At 45.7% G+C, this 21534-nt stretch overlaps 1 protein-coding gene across 4 annotated transcripts in view; it reads right to left on the bottom strand.

Annotated features, from left to right (window-relative positions):
* The window catches only part of CPNE8 (copine 8), a 263087-nt gene that overhangs the window by 219139 nt on the left and 22414 nt on the right, over window positions 1-21534 (bottom strand). For 3 of the 4 annotated variants that reach the window (XM_051850927.2, XM_002712675.5, XM_070049629.1), the window contains exons 2-3: window positions 7611-7651; window positions 6711-6757 (exon numbers count right to left, since the gene is read on the bottom strand). In XM_051850927.2, the coding sequence (XP_051706887.2) occupies window positions 6711-6757; window positions 7611-7651 (88 nt within the window). Of the gene's footprint in view, window positions 1-6710; window positions 6758-7610; window positions 7652-21534 lie in introns of those variants that run through there. The other variant, XM_051850928.2, reaches the window with a different exon arrangement.

A 21534-nucleotide genomic window follows, 5' to 3' on the forward strand; every position in this document is an offset into this window, starting at 1 on the left:
TATAAACTACAAAAAGGAAAAGACAGCTATTGGGTAGGGAAGGCTGGCGGATACCACTGGAAGCAAGTGATCTAAATTAACCTAATCAGAAATGTGACAACGGAAATCTGTCACCACGGGACAACATACAATAGAGCACCATGTCCCTTCGGTGACATCCCACCCAGAGCTGCACCATGAGAAATAAAATCAGAATGAGCACCATTCTTCAAAGCGGCTGGCATTCCATCTTCAAAGTAACAAAGTCATGAAAAATGAGCAAAGACGGAGAGAGCACTCAGGACACTGTGGACAGGAGACCCCAGCAGGAAGACCACCAGAGGCAACAGGCAATGCAGCTGGTATTCATGTACACCAATCCATATACTTGTATAGGGTTTGAGGATTAGATGGTAGAAATGTGAGTACAACAGTGTTGATTTTCTCATTCTCATCATCACATTATAGCTATGAGGGATTCTGTCCTCCATGCAATAAAGCATTCTGTTGTTAGGGCGGCATGTCAACAACTTATTCTGAAATGGTTCAAAGAAAAACAATCCTTTGTACCACATTTCCAATTTTTTGATAAGTTTGGCATAGTTTCAAAAATAAAAAACAACCATTCTGAATCTAGAAGTAATTAAAGTACAACATCTCGAACCTGTTGGATATGGCTAACACTTCTTTAAAAGGAAATGCAGAATCTAAGATTCACACATTAGAAAAGCAAAGTGATTAAAAATAAATGTGATCAGGGTTCAGTGTCACAGGATGGAACAGAATGGGAATAATCAGCATTTCAAAGCAGATCTAATTGCCTTGGAAAGACACAACCCCCACGGTTTATCAAGAACTTCAGCTTGCTTCCTCTCAACAAATACCAGTTAGAGAATCTGAAACTATCTATAATGTTAATTGTTTACAAGTAACTCCAAAAGTGGATCATCTCTGGACAACTGGAAACTAACTCACAGAAGTTCAGTGCCACGTTCCGGGAACCTCTCAAGGCACAGAGTACGTCTTCAGGGGTGCGGCTGGCCGCCTCCACTTGCCACTGAGCGGCGTCCATATTTTCATCACGTGTGGCACTGAAGTGTCCCTAGCTCCGTAAAAGACCATCACTGCAAGAGCTTTTCACAACTCACAACTCACAGTCATTAGACGGAATTTATTGCAGATAAGAAGACAATTCTAATGGTGTCAGACGTGATTTTTAAATTGCAAGTTTCAAGTACAGATTAATTTTAAACGGTATTTCTATTTGTCTGGAGCACTTGTTTCAAATATTTTAAGTTCTTTTCTCACTTATTCCCCCACTTAGTAGCCAAAAGTAACTCATCTCAGAACATAAAATAATATGGCTCATTACCTCATGCTTTTCCAAAATGCACCTGAATTCAGGCAAACGTAACCGCCACACGACTGGGATGAAACTCATACTCAAAACTGGTAAACTGGCAGCACTATTATAGTGGTATTACTGCGAAAGCTCTCCAACTACACTGAGCGCTCACTAACATAGAAACACTGTATTTTTCATTTTATCTATTACCACATTACATAATAACTTCCCAATACATACTGGTCAACTTGATCAATGGATGATTCTGTTGAATATTTAAAATGTGAATGGAAGGGGAGAGGGAGAGGGAAAGGGGAGGGTTGCGGGTGGGAGGGAAGTTGGGGGGGGAAGCCATTGTAACCCATAAATTTGGAAATTTATATTCATTAAAAGTTAAAAAAAATTACTAATAAATTATATTTCCCTTGCCAGTCTCAAATACACTGGCAATAATTATCAGAATACATTAACTTTTTAAAAATTTTAAAACCATTACTTACTTGAGAGACAGACAAGGCAGTCAGATACAGAGAGAGAACTCTCATTTGCTGGCTTACTCCCCAGACGCCTGGAATGGTCAAGGAGAGAAAGCCAGGAGCTGGGAACTCAATCCAGGTATCCCAAATGAGTGACAGGAACCCAACTAATTCAGGAAGCCAGCAACCTGAGCCATCATGGGCTGCCTCCCCAGGGTCTACACAGCAGGAAGCTGGAATCAGGAGGTGGAGCCAGACTCCAGGCATCCTAACCATCTTAACAACCAGGACGAGTATCTACCGCAGTTGTACCCTAATAAACTACCGTTCAATTCTTAAAAGATATTTGGAAGAGGGGTCCCTGTCGTGGCACAGCAGGTTAAGCTGCTAGTTTCGACACCAGCATCCCATATCAAAGTGCCATTCAGAGTTCCAGTTGCTCTGCTTCCAATCCAGCTCCCTAACACGGCTAGGAAAGCAGCAGAAGATGGCTCAAGTGCTTGGGCCCCTGCCACCCACGTGGGAGACCCGGCTGGAGCTCCTGGCTCCTAGATTCTGCCTAGCCCAGACCTGGCTGTTGCAGCCATTTAGGGAATGAATCAGCTGAACGAAGATTCACATTCTGTCTGTCTCTATCTTTTACTCTGCCTTTCAAATAAACAAGTCATTTTTTTTAAAAAAGATACTTGGAAGAACTGATGAAATGCCATGAAAACTCCTTTTGGACTCCAGAGCGTCATAATATCACAAACTCGCAAGGAAACTCCAGCTAATGGAGGCCCACGTCTTTCTTGCTGATTCAACTGAGCCCCATTTAAAGAGTTCCAGGAGATCCAGTATAGTTCAAGACACAGTTCCAGGAGACCCATCCACTGTGCAAGTCTAAACGTCGCAGAAGTCTCACTCACAGTGCACTGAGCGCTGCTTGTCTCTCAACCTGTTCCACTGAACAACATCAAGTCAGTCCATCGACTCCCTTTCCAAAGGACAACAGCTGGCGAGGAAAACAGCTTCAAGACAGAAAGCCGGAGCCTGTACCGTTCTTGGACTACATATTCCTTCATTCATAGGACACATCTCTCCATACTTCAACACGGCGCACCTCCTCACATACCTGGCTTTTCAATGGTCTAAAACGTGGAACTGAAAAGTAACACTCTAAATTTACTTCCACCAGAGAGAAACACAACAGCATTAGATCGAATCACATAAAATTCCCAGCACTCAGCCATTTTTTTTTTTACCTGCAAAAATGACAATTTCACATATAGCTCAACATAACAGAATTATCTGCCTTGGCGAAAGCATGGCGCCTCCATCAAGGCAGTGCTCAGCCTGCATTACCTTTTTAGCAGCTGTCAAACTGCACAGTTTCCTATTAGGTCTGAGGCCAAATACATCCCACAGGTCATTTTCCCATCAACTGCTAGGCCTGTGTGAAGAATTTTACAAAATTGCATAATGCAGGAATTTACCTACCTGCCACGTGCTAGTCCCATTACCCTTATACAAGTCACTTAATCCTTCAAATCCCAGTGTATCCATAATTACACAGTGCTTCCCATGTGCCAGACACTGCTGTCCACCCTTCACAAGGCATCCTCACAACTTGAGTCATTATCACTTCCCTCACGTTACAAAGGAGAACACAGCATCACTAAGGCTCCAAGTGCATGCTTAACCACTGCATTATCCTGGCTTCCAAAATAAAGAAACTATCTCAACTGGGATTGCATGGATTGAGTGACAAGTGCAGTATATTTAATTTTTACTCCTCTCCTCCGCCCCACAAGTTCATTGGTTGTAAATACCGTGAGATGCTCACCTATAGCACCTGCTCTTTCCTTTCTAGCCATCTCTCTGAACACTTTTAACTCTTGAAATTCTATTGAACTTTTTCTTTTTTTTGACAGGCAGAGTGGACAGTGAGAGAGAGAGACAGAGAGAAAGGTCTTCCTTTGCCATTGGTTCACCCCCCAATGGCTGCCGCAGCCGGTGCACTGCGGCCAGTGCACCGCACTGATCCGATGACAGGAGCCAGGTACTTATCCTGGTCTCCCATGCAGGTGCAGGGCCCAAGCACTTGGGCCATCCTCCACTGCACTCCCTGGCCACAGCAGAGAGCTGGCCTGGAAGAGGGGCAACCGGTGAACTTATTTCTTAGAAGTTGGGGCTACAGTTTGAGCATGCTCCCCAGAGTGCAGGTGTTGCAAACTTAACCCCTGATGGAACAGCATGGTGATCAGGTCACACCCATGTAAATGGGTTCAGGTCATCGTTCCACAAGCGGATCCGTTATTTAGGGAGTGGGTTCCTGAGTCAAGGATGACCCTGTGACCGTGGCCTTCCCACCCTTCTCTGGCCCTTCTGCCTTGCACCAAGGATGATTCAACAAGAAGGCTCTTGTAACATTCAGGCCCCTTGACCTGGTGTTAGACTTCCCAGGCCAGAACAAAATGGTAACAAATAAAGTTCCATTCCTTGTAAATTTGCCAGCATTTGGTATCCTGCTGTAATATACTGGTATCTCCCCACCGAGGTCCAACTTCTCATCACCTACATTTACACTTTGTTTTCAACTCCTTTTGAGTCTATTTCCTTTTGTCAATACTTTTTTACTTAAGAGAAAAAAAATAAAAGAACAAAACATTTTCTTGCTATTTTCTTAATAATATCCTCGTTTACTGATGTACTAGGGCTCCTGCTTCCATCTGTCTCTATCTCCAAATCAAGCTTAAAAAATAATCATAGAGTCACCAGAACCAACTTATGAAACTCCCTTCCATGTAACAAACCAGACTGTGAAGGCGAGATCAGGTGAGAAATCTCCTAGTGGGACGGGTGCTGCAGCACAGCGGGTTAAAGCCCAAGCTTGCAGGGCCAGCATCCCATATGGGCCCTGGTTCTCACTCCATCTGCTCCACTTTCGATCCAGCTCCCTGTTATGCCCTGGGAAAGCAGCAGCAGATGGCCCAAGGGCTTGGGCCCCTGCACCCATGTGGGAGACCCAGAAGAAGCTCCTGGCTCCTGGCTTCTGATCAGCTCAGCGCCAGCTATCACGGCCATTTGGGGAGTGAACCAGTGGACGGAAGATCTCTGTCTCTCCCTAACTCTGTTGTTCAAATAAATGAAATAAATATTTAAAAAAAAAAAAAAAAGAATTATAGAAAGGACTCTGAAGTCAGGCAGCCTGGGCTGAAATCCCCATTCTACAACTGAGGTCAGGGTAACTCCGGACAAGTCAACCTTTCTGTGTGTCAGAGTCTACAGGTGTAAAACAGGATTAATACAGCACCCACATCTCAAGGTAGCTGCAGGAACTAAATTAGTCGATGCAAATTAGTCCATTCAAATTAGTAATGGGCTTGGAACTAGTTGGTCCTTCTAATGACTAAAGAACACATTGATTACAGAGTGCATATTCCATTGCTCTGAAGCATGGAAAGCATGCTAAGCAAGGGAGATTCTGAGCCAAGCCTGACCCTACAGCAGCCAGCACCGCTCAGTCAGCACCCCAAAACTGAGCTCCGCACTTCAGTTCTGAGACACTTCCCATCACCTTTCCCCAAACTCCCTTTATCCGACGGAGTTCCCAAAGCCTCATCTGTGGGGGTTCCACTGGCCCACACGCCTGTTCTACAGTCAGGTTCACCTCCTCAGCTCCCTCACGGGTCCCTGCAGTAATGCCACTTTCTGGACATTACCCATTGAGCCTGGCACCTACGATTGGTCAGCAGTGCCACTGGACTGACCCAGGCCTCGCGGGTCAGTGTGTACCCTCCAGAGAAAGGCACACACACTCAGGAGGCTGCAACAGGACAGACAGAAGATAACACAGGTCTGGATAGAGGCTTCTCTGAGAGGTGTTTGCTTGTTTTCAATGAAAAAAACTTCACAGCGCTGGGTAACCACTAAACGATAAAGATGCAGGACAAAGTCGGGATGAGTGTGCACACACCAGTTTTGCATTTTGGTTGTTGATGTCATCAGCTGCATTTGGAGCACAGAAGAATCCAGCATGTAAGCGGCTGAGCTTACAGTTGGGGGTGTAAGAGGCAAGTAAGTATTTAAGAACCACGTGGAGGCACACAGAAGCAATCACATACGGGAAAGTGGTACTCAGCACCGCGCTGACCCAAACCCGTGAAAAGCCCTGACAGATCCAAGTGCTTCCTTGGTTGTGAGACATATCACGATGCTGCATTCACACACTGTCTCACAACTGGGATGTACTGGTCACTGACAGACACAAGGCAAGCTGGGGTGACAGCCAGCACAGACTCACCAGGAAGCCTCATCACACAGTGAGCTCACCTCCGCAGCTCACCAGCCATCTCAGGCAGCTGGAAATGCCTTTGACTTCATTATGCCCCAGCCTGCCACCACTTCTCTACTTGAATATGGAGATACTCCAGAACACAACTAACATCGCAGCCCCTTTGCATCATCCGATGGTGTATGAGTATAAAGAATTAGGAAGCTGACTTTATACTTTATTTCCAAACAATGTTACTGACTGGCAAAAAGCAGCGATACTGGATTGGAAGCAACACACTTTGAAACCTGTTAAAGTGGCATTTAATGAAAATCAGCAGCTGACCTCGAAAAATAAGAGTAAGTCCACAGGTTAAAATTACTTGAGGAGTCATAACAAACACACTGACATACATTAAATTTGTTTGTCTCAGCAAAACACGAGTTTCAGTCCTAGAACAGCCCACAAAAAAACATAAATCAGCTAAATATCTGTAAGCATTAAAAACAAAGCACACAGAAAACTTCCATAAAATGAAAATGAAATTCAGTATTTCCGTTGAAAAAGACTAAAAGTAAGAAAGCATCACCCTGATCAAATGGTCATGCACACCTTCCAGCACAGTGGTTCTTTCCAAAGAAAATTTTCATCTTACCTCTCTCCATTCCTTATTTCCAACTCCTTGTACGTATAAGACACAAACTACAAAAGATGAAGAAATACATTTATAAATGTCTCATGAACTTGAGATATGAATGTATACAATTTCTTGTCCAATTCCCCAAATGCTAAAACAAAATCAAACTAGCCTGACCCATGCAAGACAATCACAAGGAAATCATCAAAGGATGAAAATGTATTAGAAACAGAGCAGCCCAGTCCTGGCCACTGTGGCCATCTGGGGTGTGAACCAGTCGATGGAAGATCTTTCTCTCTATGTATCTCTTCCATCTATGACATTCTACCTTTCAAATAAATAAATCTTTAAAAATTACACACACACACACACACATAAATAACACAATCTGGAAAAGGACCTGATTTATACAACTGATTAATTTGTTTTCTATTTCAAACTGCCCTGTTCACTTTATGACTTATCTCCAATTTTCAATTTCTCTAATCAGGAATCAAAAATTTCAGATGAGACTAGAACAGATATATTTCACTTGGTTGTATATGCCTTTACATAGCACTTTTATTTAAAACAAAAACAAAGAAAGAGAAAGCAAAGCACTACTCTATTTAAAATTACGGTTTCTTGTGGGTGTCTTTCAAATACCGTTTCTACCACAGGGTCGTACGAGGAGAGGCTGGTGTAGAGTGAGTGGTCCCACACTGCAGTCACAGGCACGACCCTGCCTTCCCCCTGTGGCCAAGCAACTCCCTGTGCAGCCACAGGACTGCCCAGGTGGGTGTGTACGCAGGGCTAGGGAAGGTCCCCCTCACTGCGTTCCAGGCTTCAAGTCAAATGATTCAGGCAGAGCTACGTGTTTCCTCAACGTTTGCAAAATCAAGAAAGCACAGTGTGAAGAAACAGGTGACGCACACTTACTTGGATCAGATTTGGAAAACGTGTCTCTGTCAAGCAGACTCCTGTGGGATAAAGCAAACAAAGGTCAGAGGGGCAGCGGGCTGAGACAATGAATTTTTATAAATATATGAACTCTACTAGCATATGCAAATGTACCCAAACGTACGCATGTGCACGCGCGGATGCACGTATACAAGACGAATGACCACATCTTTGCTAAATGCTGCCCTTAATGACATGCCGAACATCAGAGCAATCTCGCAAGTGGACCGAAGGGCAGGTTTCCTTCTCAGACTTCTACTGCAGGTGACCAACTGTGTCACCCTCTGCATTCCAACAGTGAGCCTCCTTGAGAGGAATGGGCATTCGACCCAGTGGTCAGGATACCGCTCGGGATGCCCGCACCCACATCAGACTGACTTGGGTTCAAGTCTCAACCACACTCCCAATTCCAGGTTCCAGCTAACGCATGCCTTGGAAGGTAGCAGGTGATGGCTGAAGCAGCTGGGTCCCTGCTATCCCCCTGGGAAACCCAGAGTGTCTTTCTACCTCCTGGCTCTGCCTGGCCCAGCCCTGGCCACTGCATCATTTGGGGAGTGAGTCAGCAGGTGGGGGCACTCACTCATAATCATATTCTCTCTCTCTCTCTCTCTCTCTCTCTCTCATCACAAACTTCTTGAAAGAACTGTTTGAGGTTTCTTATTAATGCTTCAGGAGACTAAATGAGGGTTCTTCAAAAAGTTCACAAGAAAAATGGAATTGAAAATCAATTTGTATTGCAAAAACTTTTGAAATTGACACATATAAGAGGTCTTCTAAGATCTGTGGACAATATGCAATATGAAACAACTGTGTATGGATTTCAAAACAATTGCACCAAAATAAACTTTATCTTTTAAATGTATTTTTCCATGAACATTTTAAAGCACCTTTGTACTCAGAAATGCTTCCTGGATGAAACTGCCAGCTGTCACTAATGCAAAGCTGTGAGGGGCTCAGAGCACAGGACCACATGGATCCACACAATCAGAACGTTCCAGGAAGGCACTGTCCACTGACTGCTCAGTTGCAGACTTAATGAGTTTCATGATGCTATTCTGGAATTTAAGGTGAACACGGACGGACCTTGCTTAAAGATTCTCTTGCATAAAGGAAAGATTTTTCAAACAGCAGCCAAGGCCATCACTAGCCTATTTATTCCGTTTTACAGACACATCCGTTTACTCCGTTTTACAGATACAGAGTGAAAATGGAGAATGGTGGTGTTCGCTGTCATGCCAGCTGTACTGATGCAGTGCTGTGCTGTGTGCTTATCCCAGGACCCCCAAGTCACCACTCGAGTTACACGCAGTCCTCTATGCTCTGATTCATACGCCAAGCCATCATCAGAAACCTCTCCATCAGACACAGACTAGAAAGTTGACGACTTGAGTTTCCTCTTTCCTTGGGTGAGCCTGTCCATGATTGAGGATGACAACTTGAGGGTTCCAAATATTCATCTAGCACCTCACATTCCTCCTCCATTAACTGGTAATCATTTGCAATAGATCATTTCTATTTCTACTTGTTCACACTCCTGTTAGATTATTTCTATGTCTACAGGTTCACACTCCTGTTAGATCATTTCTCTGTCTACATGTTCACACTCCTGATACATCATTTCTAGTTTTACAGGTTCACACTCCTGTTACATCATTTCTAGTTTTACAGGTTCACACTCCTGTTAGATCATTTCTATGTCTACATGTTCACACTCCACATCATTTCCAGGTTCACTCTCCTGTTAGATCACTTTTATTTCTACATGTTCACACTCCTGTCTAGGCTGTCCTTACCCCTTCCCACTCTTCTGAGCTCATCACCTGCCCTTGCGGCTGGAAAACAGCTGCTTTTTTCCATCAACCTGACAACCCCTCTCGCTGCAGGTGCTCAGAAGTCACCCTTTCCTTTCGCTGTGCACTGAGAAAACAAATGCAAATTCAACGGGACCATGCAGGGCGGATAATAAAATAAGATCGGGGCTCAAGATATTCCTAGACAGAAGAGAAACAGCAGACACATTTATATTGGGAATTAAGTCACATTCAAAGATTGCCAGGCAGAATCAAATTAAAATAGTCCTTTCTGTCCCCTGAGCAGACGCCACGACTCCTGGGACAGTTGGTATACAGTCAATTAGAACAATTCGATTTGTGAAATTAATTTACAAAAGTAGTTTTTCACTTGAGGGGAAGCTTTTAAATTGTTTCTGTGGCTCCAATATTTGCTCATTAAATGTCCCAAGAAAATGTTAACTCAGCCCTTTCTTTCAGGGCTTATAAAAATCCAGGAGAGATGACAGTGCAAACTACTGCATGGCAGTTAAGACTCAAATGCTGTCATATTTGCATTTGTTACAGAAAATAATGTAACTTCACTGCATTAGCTACGTAAAAAATAAACTACACTTTTTACTCGCGAATATAAATAAAAGAAAAAATACTAATCATAGGCAGACTGCTCATCACATTGCTTCTTCCAGCCAAAGTGGTTAAGATGCCACTCGGATGCCCGCATCCACGTCTGAGGGCCAGGGTTGGAGGTCAGGCTGTACTGCAGGTTCCAGCTGCCTGTTACGGCAGACCAGAGGCAGCACCTGGATCTCAGCCACCCAGGTGGGAAGCCGGTACTGAGTTCCTGGTTCCAGTTCTGGCCCTGGACCAGCACCAACTGCTGTAGGCATTTAAGGAGTTACCCAGTGAATGGCAGAAGGGTCCCCTCCCTCCAACCCTTAACCCTTTACCCCTCTGACTCTCAAGTAAATAACTAAAAATGTTTGAAAAAGAAGCCTATTGTATAATGAGAAATAAAACTCTATAATCTCATTGTAACACATCTTCCCTGAAATTTGCAATTTTTCATTTCAATTTTCATGTACACTTTGGTCATGTGAAGAGCATAGAATAGAATGTCACCAATTAAATTCCCCAAAGAATAGTTTACCCAACAGACATGGCTTTAAAGTTTGGAAAGTGCCAACCTTCCTGCATGAGACACCTGTGAGGACTTCATACAGTTCATGTGAAAATGGAAGTACATGGTGAGTTTAGGGGGCGGTTCTGTGGTGTGGTGGGTGAAGCAGTCCCTTGGGAAGTCCACACCCCACACCGAGCATCTGAGACGCAGGTCTACCTGAGTTTCAGACCCAGCTTCCTGCTAATGGCCACCCTGGGAGGCAGCAGGTGATGGCTCAAGTACTTGGGGCCCTGCCACCCACATGGCAGACCCCAGTGAAGTTCCTGACTCCTGGGTCCAGTCTGGTCCAGCCCCATCTGTTGTGAGCATTTGGTGAATGAGCCAAAGACAGATGAACCTTCTCTCTCTGTTCCTGCCATTCTCACTCTCACTCTGCCCTTCAAATAAGTTTTTTAAAAATTAAGTTTATTTTGGTGCAAAAGAAGAAATCTGAAATCCATGCTTGGTGACTCTTCAAAAATTCATGGAAAATGCTTATTTTGGAAAAAGCTGTGTATGGATTTCAAAATGTTTTTCACCAAAGTATCTTTTACTTCCATTTTCCACAAACTTCCTGACATACCTCACACACAGCAAAAGTGATATGAAAAGTATCATCAAGTCCAACTGTATGACAGGAATAGAAGACTTCTACCTTCCCAACGCCCAACCACAAAGGCAAAATGAGATACATATGACCATGAAGCCCATTGTGTCCGTAAAGCAGCTGAGACTCCTGGGCGTGACAAGGGGAGAATCCCAGCATGCCACTGAGACTCATTGCTCTGTTCTGTACAAACACCACGCTATCCAGAGAAGCCCAAACTAACATTTTCCTGTGAATTCTGGAAAGAACAGCCCCCAATTTTACCTAACAGTTGAACCACAGAGTATGACACAAAGTTCCAGTCCACAGATCAGAATCAAGAGAGATGCTGCGTACAGAATGAAGAGACAGAACCAGAATGGGAGGTCAAACCAAATGGTACTCATTCATAGAAAATCTCTCTGTAGGGGCCAGTGCGGTGGCGTAGTGGGTAAAGCCACCGCCTGCAGTGCCAGCATCCCATATGGATGCTGGTTCCAGTCCTGGCTGCTCCACTTCCCATCTAGCTCTCTGCTGTGGCCTGGGAAAGCAGTAGAAGATGGCCCAAGTCCTTGGGTCCCTGCACCCTGGTAGGAGACCCAGAAAAAGCTCTTGGTTCCTGGATTTTGATCACCCCAGCTCCAGCCGCTGCTGCCATTTAGGGAATGAACCAGCAATGGAAGCGCATGCGCTGTCTCTCTTTCTCCCTGTAACTCTGCCTCTCAAAGAAATACATAAATCATTAAAAAAAAATCTGTTTTATACCTGATACACTCACACCACAGAGACACATGCACACCACACTCCTCTACTCCCAGCCCTGAAGCAGGAGGTCTACTCTTCCCAACACGGGGTTTTCAGTTGCTTGTTCTGTAACACTACACCCATAATTCTATTTAACACGACACTGAACTTCAACACTAGATGGAAAATCTGGAACATGTCTTTTCTATTCTGCAAACCTACATGTAAAAAAAACAGAGGACAACAAAGTCTTGTAATGGCCAGCGCCATGGCTCAATAGCCTAATCCTCCACCTGCGGCGCCAGCACACCAGTTTCTAGTGTCGGTTGGGGTGCCGGTTCTGTCCCAGTTGCCCCTCTTCCAGTCCAGCTCTCTGCTATGGCCTGGGAGTACAGTGGAGGATGGCCCAAGTCCTTGGGCCCTGCACCTGCATGGGAGACCAGGAGAAGCACCTGGCTCCTGGCTTCAGATCAGCGCGGTGCGTCAGCTGCGGCGCACTGGCCGTAGCAGCCATTGGAGGGTGAACCAACGGCAAAAGGAAGACCTTTCTCTCTGTCTCTCTCTCTCACTGTCCACTCTGCCTGTCAAAAAAAAAAAAAAATTCTGGAAAACTAGTGTATGAGTTAGGAAAGTTATCTGAAGAAATATATATTGAAAATTGCCAGGGGGCCGGCGCCGTGGCTCACTTGGCTAATCCTCCACCTGCAGCAACGGCATCCCATATGGGCACCGGTTCTAGTCCCAATTGCTCCTCTTCCAGTCCAGCTCTCTGCTGGGGCCCAGGAAGGCAGTGGAGGATGGCCCAGGTCCTTGGGTCCTGCACCTGCATGGGAGACCAGAAGTACCTGGCTCCTGGCTTTGGATTGGCACAGCGCCGGCCGTGGCAGCCATTTGGGGAGTGAACCAACGGAAGGAAGACCTTTCTCTCTGTCTCTCTCACTGTCTATAACTCTACCTGTCAATAAATAAATAAATAAATATCGCAAGCTGTGAATCGATCGAGTTGTTCTGCTAAGCACTCACCCTCCAATTTCAATTAAAGTTCCTGGACCAGGGATGTAAAAGTGACTGAGTAATAAAATAGCCCAGTAAAGCTGAGGCCCAGCCAGTCCCACTCTAACCTGTCTGAATAAACACCCAGACCCAAAAGAGGTGTATTATTCTCAAGTCTAAAGTCAGAGAGCAGATAAGAAAGAACGGACTCTCAAGGGAGACACGTGACTACCCAATCTCCAGAGGCACCAGTCGCTGGGACCAGAAACCCAGGCCAAGCCCCTCCCTGGATGACAGTGCTCACTCAGTCCACCTGACGACTCTGCCCGCTCTGACACCAATCTCAGCTAGCCACCTTCCACTGGCTCAGACAGCTTCCCACACAGGTACCAGCAGAGGAAACGTACTGAGCGCTTGGTAGGGATTTCACTGTGTCCTTGACTGCTATGGTTTCTATTGTCTGTCTGCATGTTTTGAGATTCACATTCCACAGTCGGTAGCCTCTCAAGATGACATCTCAAGGGGCTGGCACCAGGTTTAGCAGGTAAAGCCACTGCCGGTGGTGCCTGCTTCCCATATGGACGCCGGTTCAAGTCCTGGCTGCTCCACTTCTGATCCAGTTCTCTGCTTATGGCCTGGGAAAGCAGTGGAAGACGGCCCACGTGTTTGGACCCCTGCACCTGAGTTGGAGACCCAGATGAAGCTCCTGACTCCGGACAGACCCAGCTCTGGCAGTTGCTGCCATTTGGGGAGTCAATCAGTGGATGGAAGACCTCACTCCCTTCATCCCTCCCTCCCTATCTCTCCCCCCCAGCCCCGCCTCTCTGTAACTCTGCCTTTCAAATAAACAAATATTTCAAAAAATGACATATCAGGCTTGTCCTTTTTTTAATAATTAAATAGAAAAGAGTAATTCTCTTTCAACTTCAGAGCATTTTGTAAAAATTTTGCAAGCACCTCTTTCATGTACAAGACCTAACTTGTGATATGAACTTTAAAAAGCTTGAGAGTAACAGTCATTTTATGATCTGAGACTTAGAGTGCTTACTTAGGGGCATGAATCTAGCATAGCAGTTAGGCCCCTCTTGGGACACCCACATCCCATACCACAGTATCAGGTCTGAGTCTAGCTACTCTGCTTCTGATCCAACTTCCTGCTAATGTGCACCCACAAAGCAGCAGATCCTGGCTCGAGTAGTTCTGTCCTTGTCACCCAGTCTGAGTTCCTGATTGCTGTCTTGGACCTGCCCAAGGCCTGGCTACCACAGACATCTGGGGAGTGAACCAGAAGTGTCCGACCTCTCTCTCGGCCTTACACATAAAAATATGCTAACATTTTTAAAAGGACTCAATTTAATAAAAGGAAATATAGGGCACACCAGTTGTAGGGAGCCAGCTGTCTAAGTGAAGACCTGAAGGAACTAGCAGACAGCATCGCTGCTTGTGGCCAGCGGCACACACCACACAGCAAGGCCTCAACAGCTGCTCCACACAGAGCGGCTCTATTTACTTTCACGGAGCAGAATAATACAGCTTTGGGGGCCAGACAAAAGGAACGGATCTATTTAATTTCTCATAAGGACAATACACAGCTGACAAGCACCACCAAACACGCTTTACCACGGTACAAAAACTGTGTGGCGTGCACTGTCCCCATGTGGACAGACACGTCTCTGAGTCAGAGTCTCCCCCGCACACTGCCCTGTACCAAGAAGCACAACGACTGTGGGTGATTAAGGGGCTTTTGCTGACCTATCATTAAGTGAAGTTTCTAGACTGTGACAATGTGCAAGACGTTCTGTCCGTACTGCTCAGGCAGCTACAGGAGCTGGCACAGGGGCAGGAGCTCAGCAGGCACCTGCTGAAGGGGTCTCAGCTCCCCATCAAAACCATCACTTTGTCTTGCTTGGGCCAAGGGGAGGTGTTTTGTTACAGGCAGCAGAGTGGAAGAGGAAGGTGGCAATGGGGCCTTTGCCCTAATAAGTAATCCATTAGGTGAACAAACCTGAGAGGGCCAGTGTCCCTGCAACTGTACACATAGACCCTGTCACCAAGTCATGTGCAGGGCCTTTATCTGGTGCATTACATTATCTCGCTGAATAGAATTAGGATGTTCTTGGTATATAAATGTATGTGTAGGGGCTGGCACCGTGGCGCAGCACGTTAGTCCTCCGCCTGCAGTGCCAGCATCCCATATGGGCACTAGTTCTAGTCCTGGCTGCTCCTCTTCCAATCCAGCTCTCTTCTATGGCCTGGGAAAGCAGTAGAAGATGGCCTAAGTCTTTGGGCCCCTGCACCCACGTAGGAGACCAGAGGGAAGCACCTGGCTCCTGGCTTTGGATCAGCACAGCTCCAGCCATTGCAGCCATCCGGGGAGTGAACCAACTGAAGGAAGACCTTTCTCTCTGCCTCTCTCTCTTTCACTGTCTCTAACTCTCAAATAAAATAAATAAAATCTTAATAAATAAATAAATATATGTGAAATACATACATGTACATTTTTCAAATGCACATACAAGCAAAATGGTTTTTGGATAATTTTTACAAATGCAAAGGAATCAAAACCTTTTTATGGGCAACTGAAAAGAAATTTAACCTTTGGAAAGGATCTGAAGGTAATATTTAATTGTCTCTGATCCATTTATTTATTTTTTATTCACTGAACAAACACTATCGTTGGAAATATGACAAAACTTTAAGAAAAAATGTTTTTTCCCAATATCACAATTTCTGTGCCAAGAGGAGGCAAGCTGTGCACAGGAAAAATAAATAAAGGTTTAAAAATGAAGTATTTGAAACTGAAAAGTGAATCTGAGATGCCGAGTAATTTCTAAGGATGAGGTCATCCAGGTCTTCAATGAGATTATCTGGTTTTCCAGAAAGTAAGAACAGACTCTCAGATCTGAAGAACAGACTAAAAATTGGGCTCAACAGCTTCCTCTGACAGTCTGGGCACACGGAACTTCATCAGCAATGACAGACATCACCCACCAAGGCCTGGAAACGAAACTTTAAATTCTTTTCGAGTTTTCACTGAAATTGTTATTCAAACGATTTACTTACTAGCTGCTGATCTGGAAAAGCCAGTGATAAGAATACAGCTTCAACCTTTGTGGGGGTGATTTGGTTTAGATACAAAAAAGACATTCCAAGAGTAGATAATGAGAAGCCAATTTTTTAAATCCTTCTTCGGAAGCATTCAATTGTGATCAATTTTGGAATCAGACTTATCAGGGCTCTGGCTGGCCTGAGATAAACAGGAGAAGCTACAGGTTTAATGGCAGGAGGAGTTAATTCAGGGTGATGCAAACTTTCAGAAACAGGTACAGAGTTTTAGCTGGAGAAGAGAAACACAACCTACACATTTAAAAAGATGGGTACCCAAAACATCTGAGAGCAGGATTCAGGTCTTGTTAAAAACCTGATACTCGGGTATAAAATCAAATTCAGTATCCCTTCCCCAAGCTTACAGCCCCATCTTTTTTATTTCAGTGAAGGGCAACTGTGGAAGCCCACCAGGTCCCGACCTCTGGAACCTGTAGATATGGTCTTATTTGGAAAACGAAAGGGAGGAGGCAGCTTACTCTGCATTACCAACCAAAAGCTGCTAAGAGGGAAGTCTGACACTACCAGGGACCCTGCAGGGCAAAGGGAACAGGAGCAAGGTTTGAAGGCTCTGGCCTTGACGATTAGAGCGTGTAGCCAGGAGCCAAGCAAGAGGCAAGGAGGGGACACCGCACAGAGCCCGCAGGACACGAAGATTTCAGCCCAGTCCCCAGCTGCAGCAAGTTCACGGCAGTCTCTCCCAACAGCCACAGGAAACCAATACAGCAAGGCTGCCGCCTCTGCAGGAGGTGACTTTACCTGCTGTGCCACAGCGGTGGCCCCAGCCGCACGTTTTTGAGGTTAGAGTGGTGCCCAGCAGTGTGCATTCATTCGAAAGCATACTTGTGGTTGTGGGTTTGGCTGCTGGGAGAGCACCGTGGTCCATTCTCTGTCTGGATGCCTCTGTTCCAAGCAACACAGCCTGAGGCATCTCTCCCTCGGTGTAAAGCTTCTGCCACCTTGGCTCCACTTCCAGCACCGCATCTGCCGGTCTGATCACCAGGCTGGACCGAGTAATGGAGCCCCTGCATGAAGCCTAATGGTGACCCACAGAAACTCAGGTCAAAACCATGCCACAATAGAGCCCTTGATGATGTCTGGCTGCATGCAAAAACCCAGCTGCTCTTGTACTTACAGAAGCCCACTGAACACTGAAAACGCCCTGAGAAACACAGGGCACCTCCCACAGCGAGGGGGCCGGCTCAGCAGCACAGTGCACTGTAGGGCACTGTGGCTTCCTCCTGACCACAGCTCTCCCAGGGAGCTGGGCTCTGCCCAGCATCCAGATAGAGAATGGACCATAGTGCTATCCCAGCCCAACAGCAGCCAAACCCACAACCACAAGTATGCTTTCAAATGAATGCACACTGCTGGGCACCACTCTAACCTCAAAAACGTGCGGCTGGGGCCACCGCTGTGGCACAGCAGGTAAAGTCACCTCCTACAGTGCCGGCATCCCATACAGGCACCAGTTCAAGCCCCAGCTGCTCTACTTCTGATTGAGCTCTCTGCTATGGCCAGGGAAAGCAGTAGAAGACGGCCCAAGTCCTTGGGCCCCTGCACCCACATGGGAGACCCAGAGGAGGCTCCTGGCTCCTGGCTTTTTATCGGCCCAGCTCCGGCTGTTGCAGCCAATTAGGGGGTGAACTAATGGATAGAAGACCTCTCTCTCTCTCTCTCCTTCTCTGTGTAACTTTGATTTTCAAATAAATAAATAAATCTTTAAAACAAAACAAAGTGTGGGTAGACCCAATGAGTATCAGTGACCGTCTGTATTTCTGAGACTCTGCCCTGGATGTCTTGGGTTTGGTTTTTGTTTTTTGTTTGTTTGTTTTTTGCTTGTTTGTTTGTTTGTTTGCCATCTGTTTCTTTGACGCTCACCTTTTACCTACAGCATTCTCCCTCTGGGCATCTCCTCAACCCCTCTTCCTGCTGGGCAAAGTGGATTCCTCTTCCACCTTCTCCCCAGGCACAGAGAACTGATGGTCCCCTCCTGCGTGCCTCCCTACACTCAGTGCCAAACTGCACCCGACATTCCACACCTGTTTATTTACTGAGCCTAGTGCCAGGCGCTGCACTGAGCTCTCGAGACGAATCATCTCATCTACCTCTCACCGTAATCCTAACAAGCAACCATTATTAGCAGAATCCATTTTCCAGACAAGATAGTAAAATTCAGAGAGCTTAAACACAGTGGCCAGACTTACTAGAAACTCCTTGAAGTACATGTTTGAACATGTCTAGTTGACTTTTAATTTCAGGTTGATATTTGATTTCAGTATTGGTTATACTATTTTATTGTTCACAACAAAATGAACTGAACTGAAAACAATGGAACTATTTTGCATCATTATGGAAGCCCCAAGGAGGAACATATAAATAAGAGATGGTATTGGTATTAATTTTGTGCATAAAAGTAAGAGAATTAACTAAGGAAGGCTTTTAAATTAATAATTCAGTAAAGTGACTAGAGGAATGATGAACATAAAGGTCAATACTTTCCTAGGTTGGGGCTGGCACTGTGGTACAGCAGGTTAAAGCCCTGGTCTGCAGTGCCGGCTTCCCATACGGGCGTCGGTTTGAGTCCACTTCCGATCCAGCTCTCTGCCATGGCCTGGGAAAGCAGTAGAAGATGGCCCAAGTCTTTGGGCCCCTGCACCCACATGGGAGATCTGGAAAAAGCTCCTGGCTCCTGGCTGGGGATTGGCACAGCTCCAGCCATTATGGCCATCTGGGGAGTGAACCAGCAGATGGAAGATTCATATTCATATTCTCTCTCTCTCTCTCTCTCTCCTCTCCTCTCCTCTCTCTCACCAACAGATGAAAGATTCTCTCTCTCTTCTCTCTCTCTCCCTTTCTCTCTTTCTTTCTTTCTGCCTCTGCCTCTCTGTAACTCTGCCTTTCAAATAAGTAAAGTAAGCTTTAAAAAGAAAAAACGTTCCTGGGCATCAACTGTTGTTCTATCCCACCTGGCCTTTTTGACGGTTGTCTGTTTCTTCGGCTGTTGACATCCAGGAGGGCCAGGCATTCTGTTTGACCATGACCGTACTCACAAATGGTATGCGACCATTAGAGCAAGCCCAGACTGAACTGTGCCAAGGAGACAGGCATTCATGAGCATGCAGGAACCGGAACAGCTACACAGTGTGCTCCGCACCTTTAATTAACATCCAGCTCTGTCCCTACAAGGCGCTCCCAGCACCAGCTGAAGGCAGATGGGACAACATTCTGGAGGCAGGATTAACCTGGTTACCTACCCATATCCATCTAGAGAATCACTAACCCTTCTGTACCCACGATGCAAGGAGTCCTTAGGCCCACCAGGCACTGCTGCAGGGCCTAACCATGGACTCACCAGACACACCCGTTCAAGGGGACACCCAGACACACTCCCTGTAACAATGTCTCCATCGACAACACACTGAACACACCACAGTGGTCCCAAATGAGTGAAACAAAGCTCAAAAATGCTGGTCACCTAGTGACACCGTGACATGACATCACCGTGCACTTCCCACATGTGTGCCGATTACCATGCAAACACATCTACTATACTGCCATTCGTACACAAGGGTAGCACATGCAACTACACTCATGCAGTACTTAGTACCTGATAAAGATGGCATGTCACTACCACTAACAATGACGCCCTATGCCACCCAGGCCTTGGGAACCACGCGTCTCCCTGCCACCACACATGGTGGTTCTGGACCTCTACAGACGCGGTCACACACCCGGCAGTCCTGAGTGACTAGTCCTGTCGGTGACAGGTTTGTAAGGATCGCCTGCGCTACGGCACAAGTGAGCACTTCATCCCTTTCTATGGCCAAATAGCCTCCCATTGTACAGACATACCACACCAGCGGAGGCACCCCGGGCACCTTCCACTTCGTGTAGATCACGAACTCCGCTGCCATGGACACCTATGCACGAGTTTCTGTGCAGATACACTGTTGCATTTCCCTTGAGCAGACACTGAGAGTGGGACTGCCCGGCGCTACTGTAACAGTAACTCTGAGCAGGTGGAGGAGGCGCCAACCTGCTCTCCACAGTGGCTGCGTTATTTTACACTCCCACCTTCACTGTGTAAGGGTTCCGATTCCTCCACATCCGCACCAGGATTTATTCTTGTCTGCCTTTCTAATTCTACTAACCTATCGGTGGGAAATGGTCAATCCACATATCTGATCACCACACTTTTCACCATTTTTTTTTTAAAGGTCACTTCTGTCATTTATAGCCATTACAAAACCCTCTGGTGCTGATCACGGTACGGGGTGGCAGTTCAGAGCAACCACTTCAGCATGCGGCCCCTCAACAAAATTTCCAACGCCAGCTCACCACATCCAGGGACTGCTGACCTGATTAGGACACTTCAAGTTCAACTCCACCATCTAACACAGGCATGTAGATGACACTGTGTCTGTTGGAACATTTTAAGTTAGTGAAAATAGATCATCAACCAGAATCAATCAGAAACACTGAAAGAAGATGCAAGGCAACACAAAATCCGGCTGCGATCCTGTGACTGGTGTTAGAAGTTAGTGTCCTAGAGGAAGCTCACGCAGTTTTAAAAACATACATGTTTTATTAATGCTGGAGAGTCAGTGTGGAACCTGACATTCTGATAAAACCAGGAAGGATTCTATTTTGGTGAATTTTCTAGAGTTTAATTACGATATTTGTCAAAATGGAAAATGTGCATTCCACTGGGTACCCCAATCTCTTTTCTGGAAATATAGTCCAGATATCAAGCACAGAAGTAAAAATCATGTGTTCACATGGACATTCTTTTCAGACACAGCCATATTTATATATACCATGTATTACATTATACAGTTCTTTGGCTTATCGTCAAGAAAACCTGAGGAAAACTGAAAAACTGTCCCATTCATGTGAATGGAAGTGTAACTGGCTGCTAACCCATTAACTGCAGGGAGACTGGGCACTAGCCTTCGTGGCGGGACGTGAAGCCACCACCACATTTGTTGAGGGAAGGGACAGCACAGGAACCTGACAGGTTTCCCTCTGGTCACTCGATGCTCCCCACCTGAAGCCGGCCCTGGATTATGGCGGCTTCCGATTTTCCAGCTGAAGGAAGAAAATACTTGTACAAGAATCCTGTGTCCTTTAAATTCCAGAACACACAGAATATGAAGATCTGCTGGCAAAGCATTTGAAAAAACATAATTCAAGAGAGAAGCCAAAACCTGGTTTCTTTATTCAAGATACTAATGCAGGCTTAACAGAGGAAGAAGAGTTGGAAAACTTAAGAAACGGGTGTCTCCGGAAAATGTGATGTTCGCTGCTTTACGGAATCATTCATCACCAGCAACTGCTTAACGGAAAAGGAATCTCAACAGCATCTGTCTTCTACCAGAAAGAACTTTTTAAAATTTTATTCTTATATGCATCACAGTGCAAGTTTAATTTAAATAACGAATAATATGAACTTCTAGAAATTCTGTGGTCTCATTGAACTTTGGTAATTGCTTTTTTACTTCAGAAGAAGTCCAAACATTA

Source organism: Oryctolagus cuniculus, chromosome 9, assembly GCF_964237555.1.
Source record: "Oryctolagus cuniculus chromosome 9, mOryCun1.1, whole genome shotgun sequence".
Lineage (NCBI taxonomy): Eukaryota > Metazoa > Chordata > Mammalia > Lagomorpha > Leporidae > Oryctolagus > Oryctolagus cuniculus.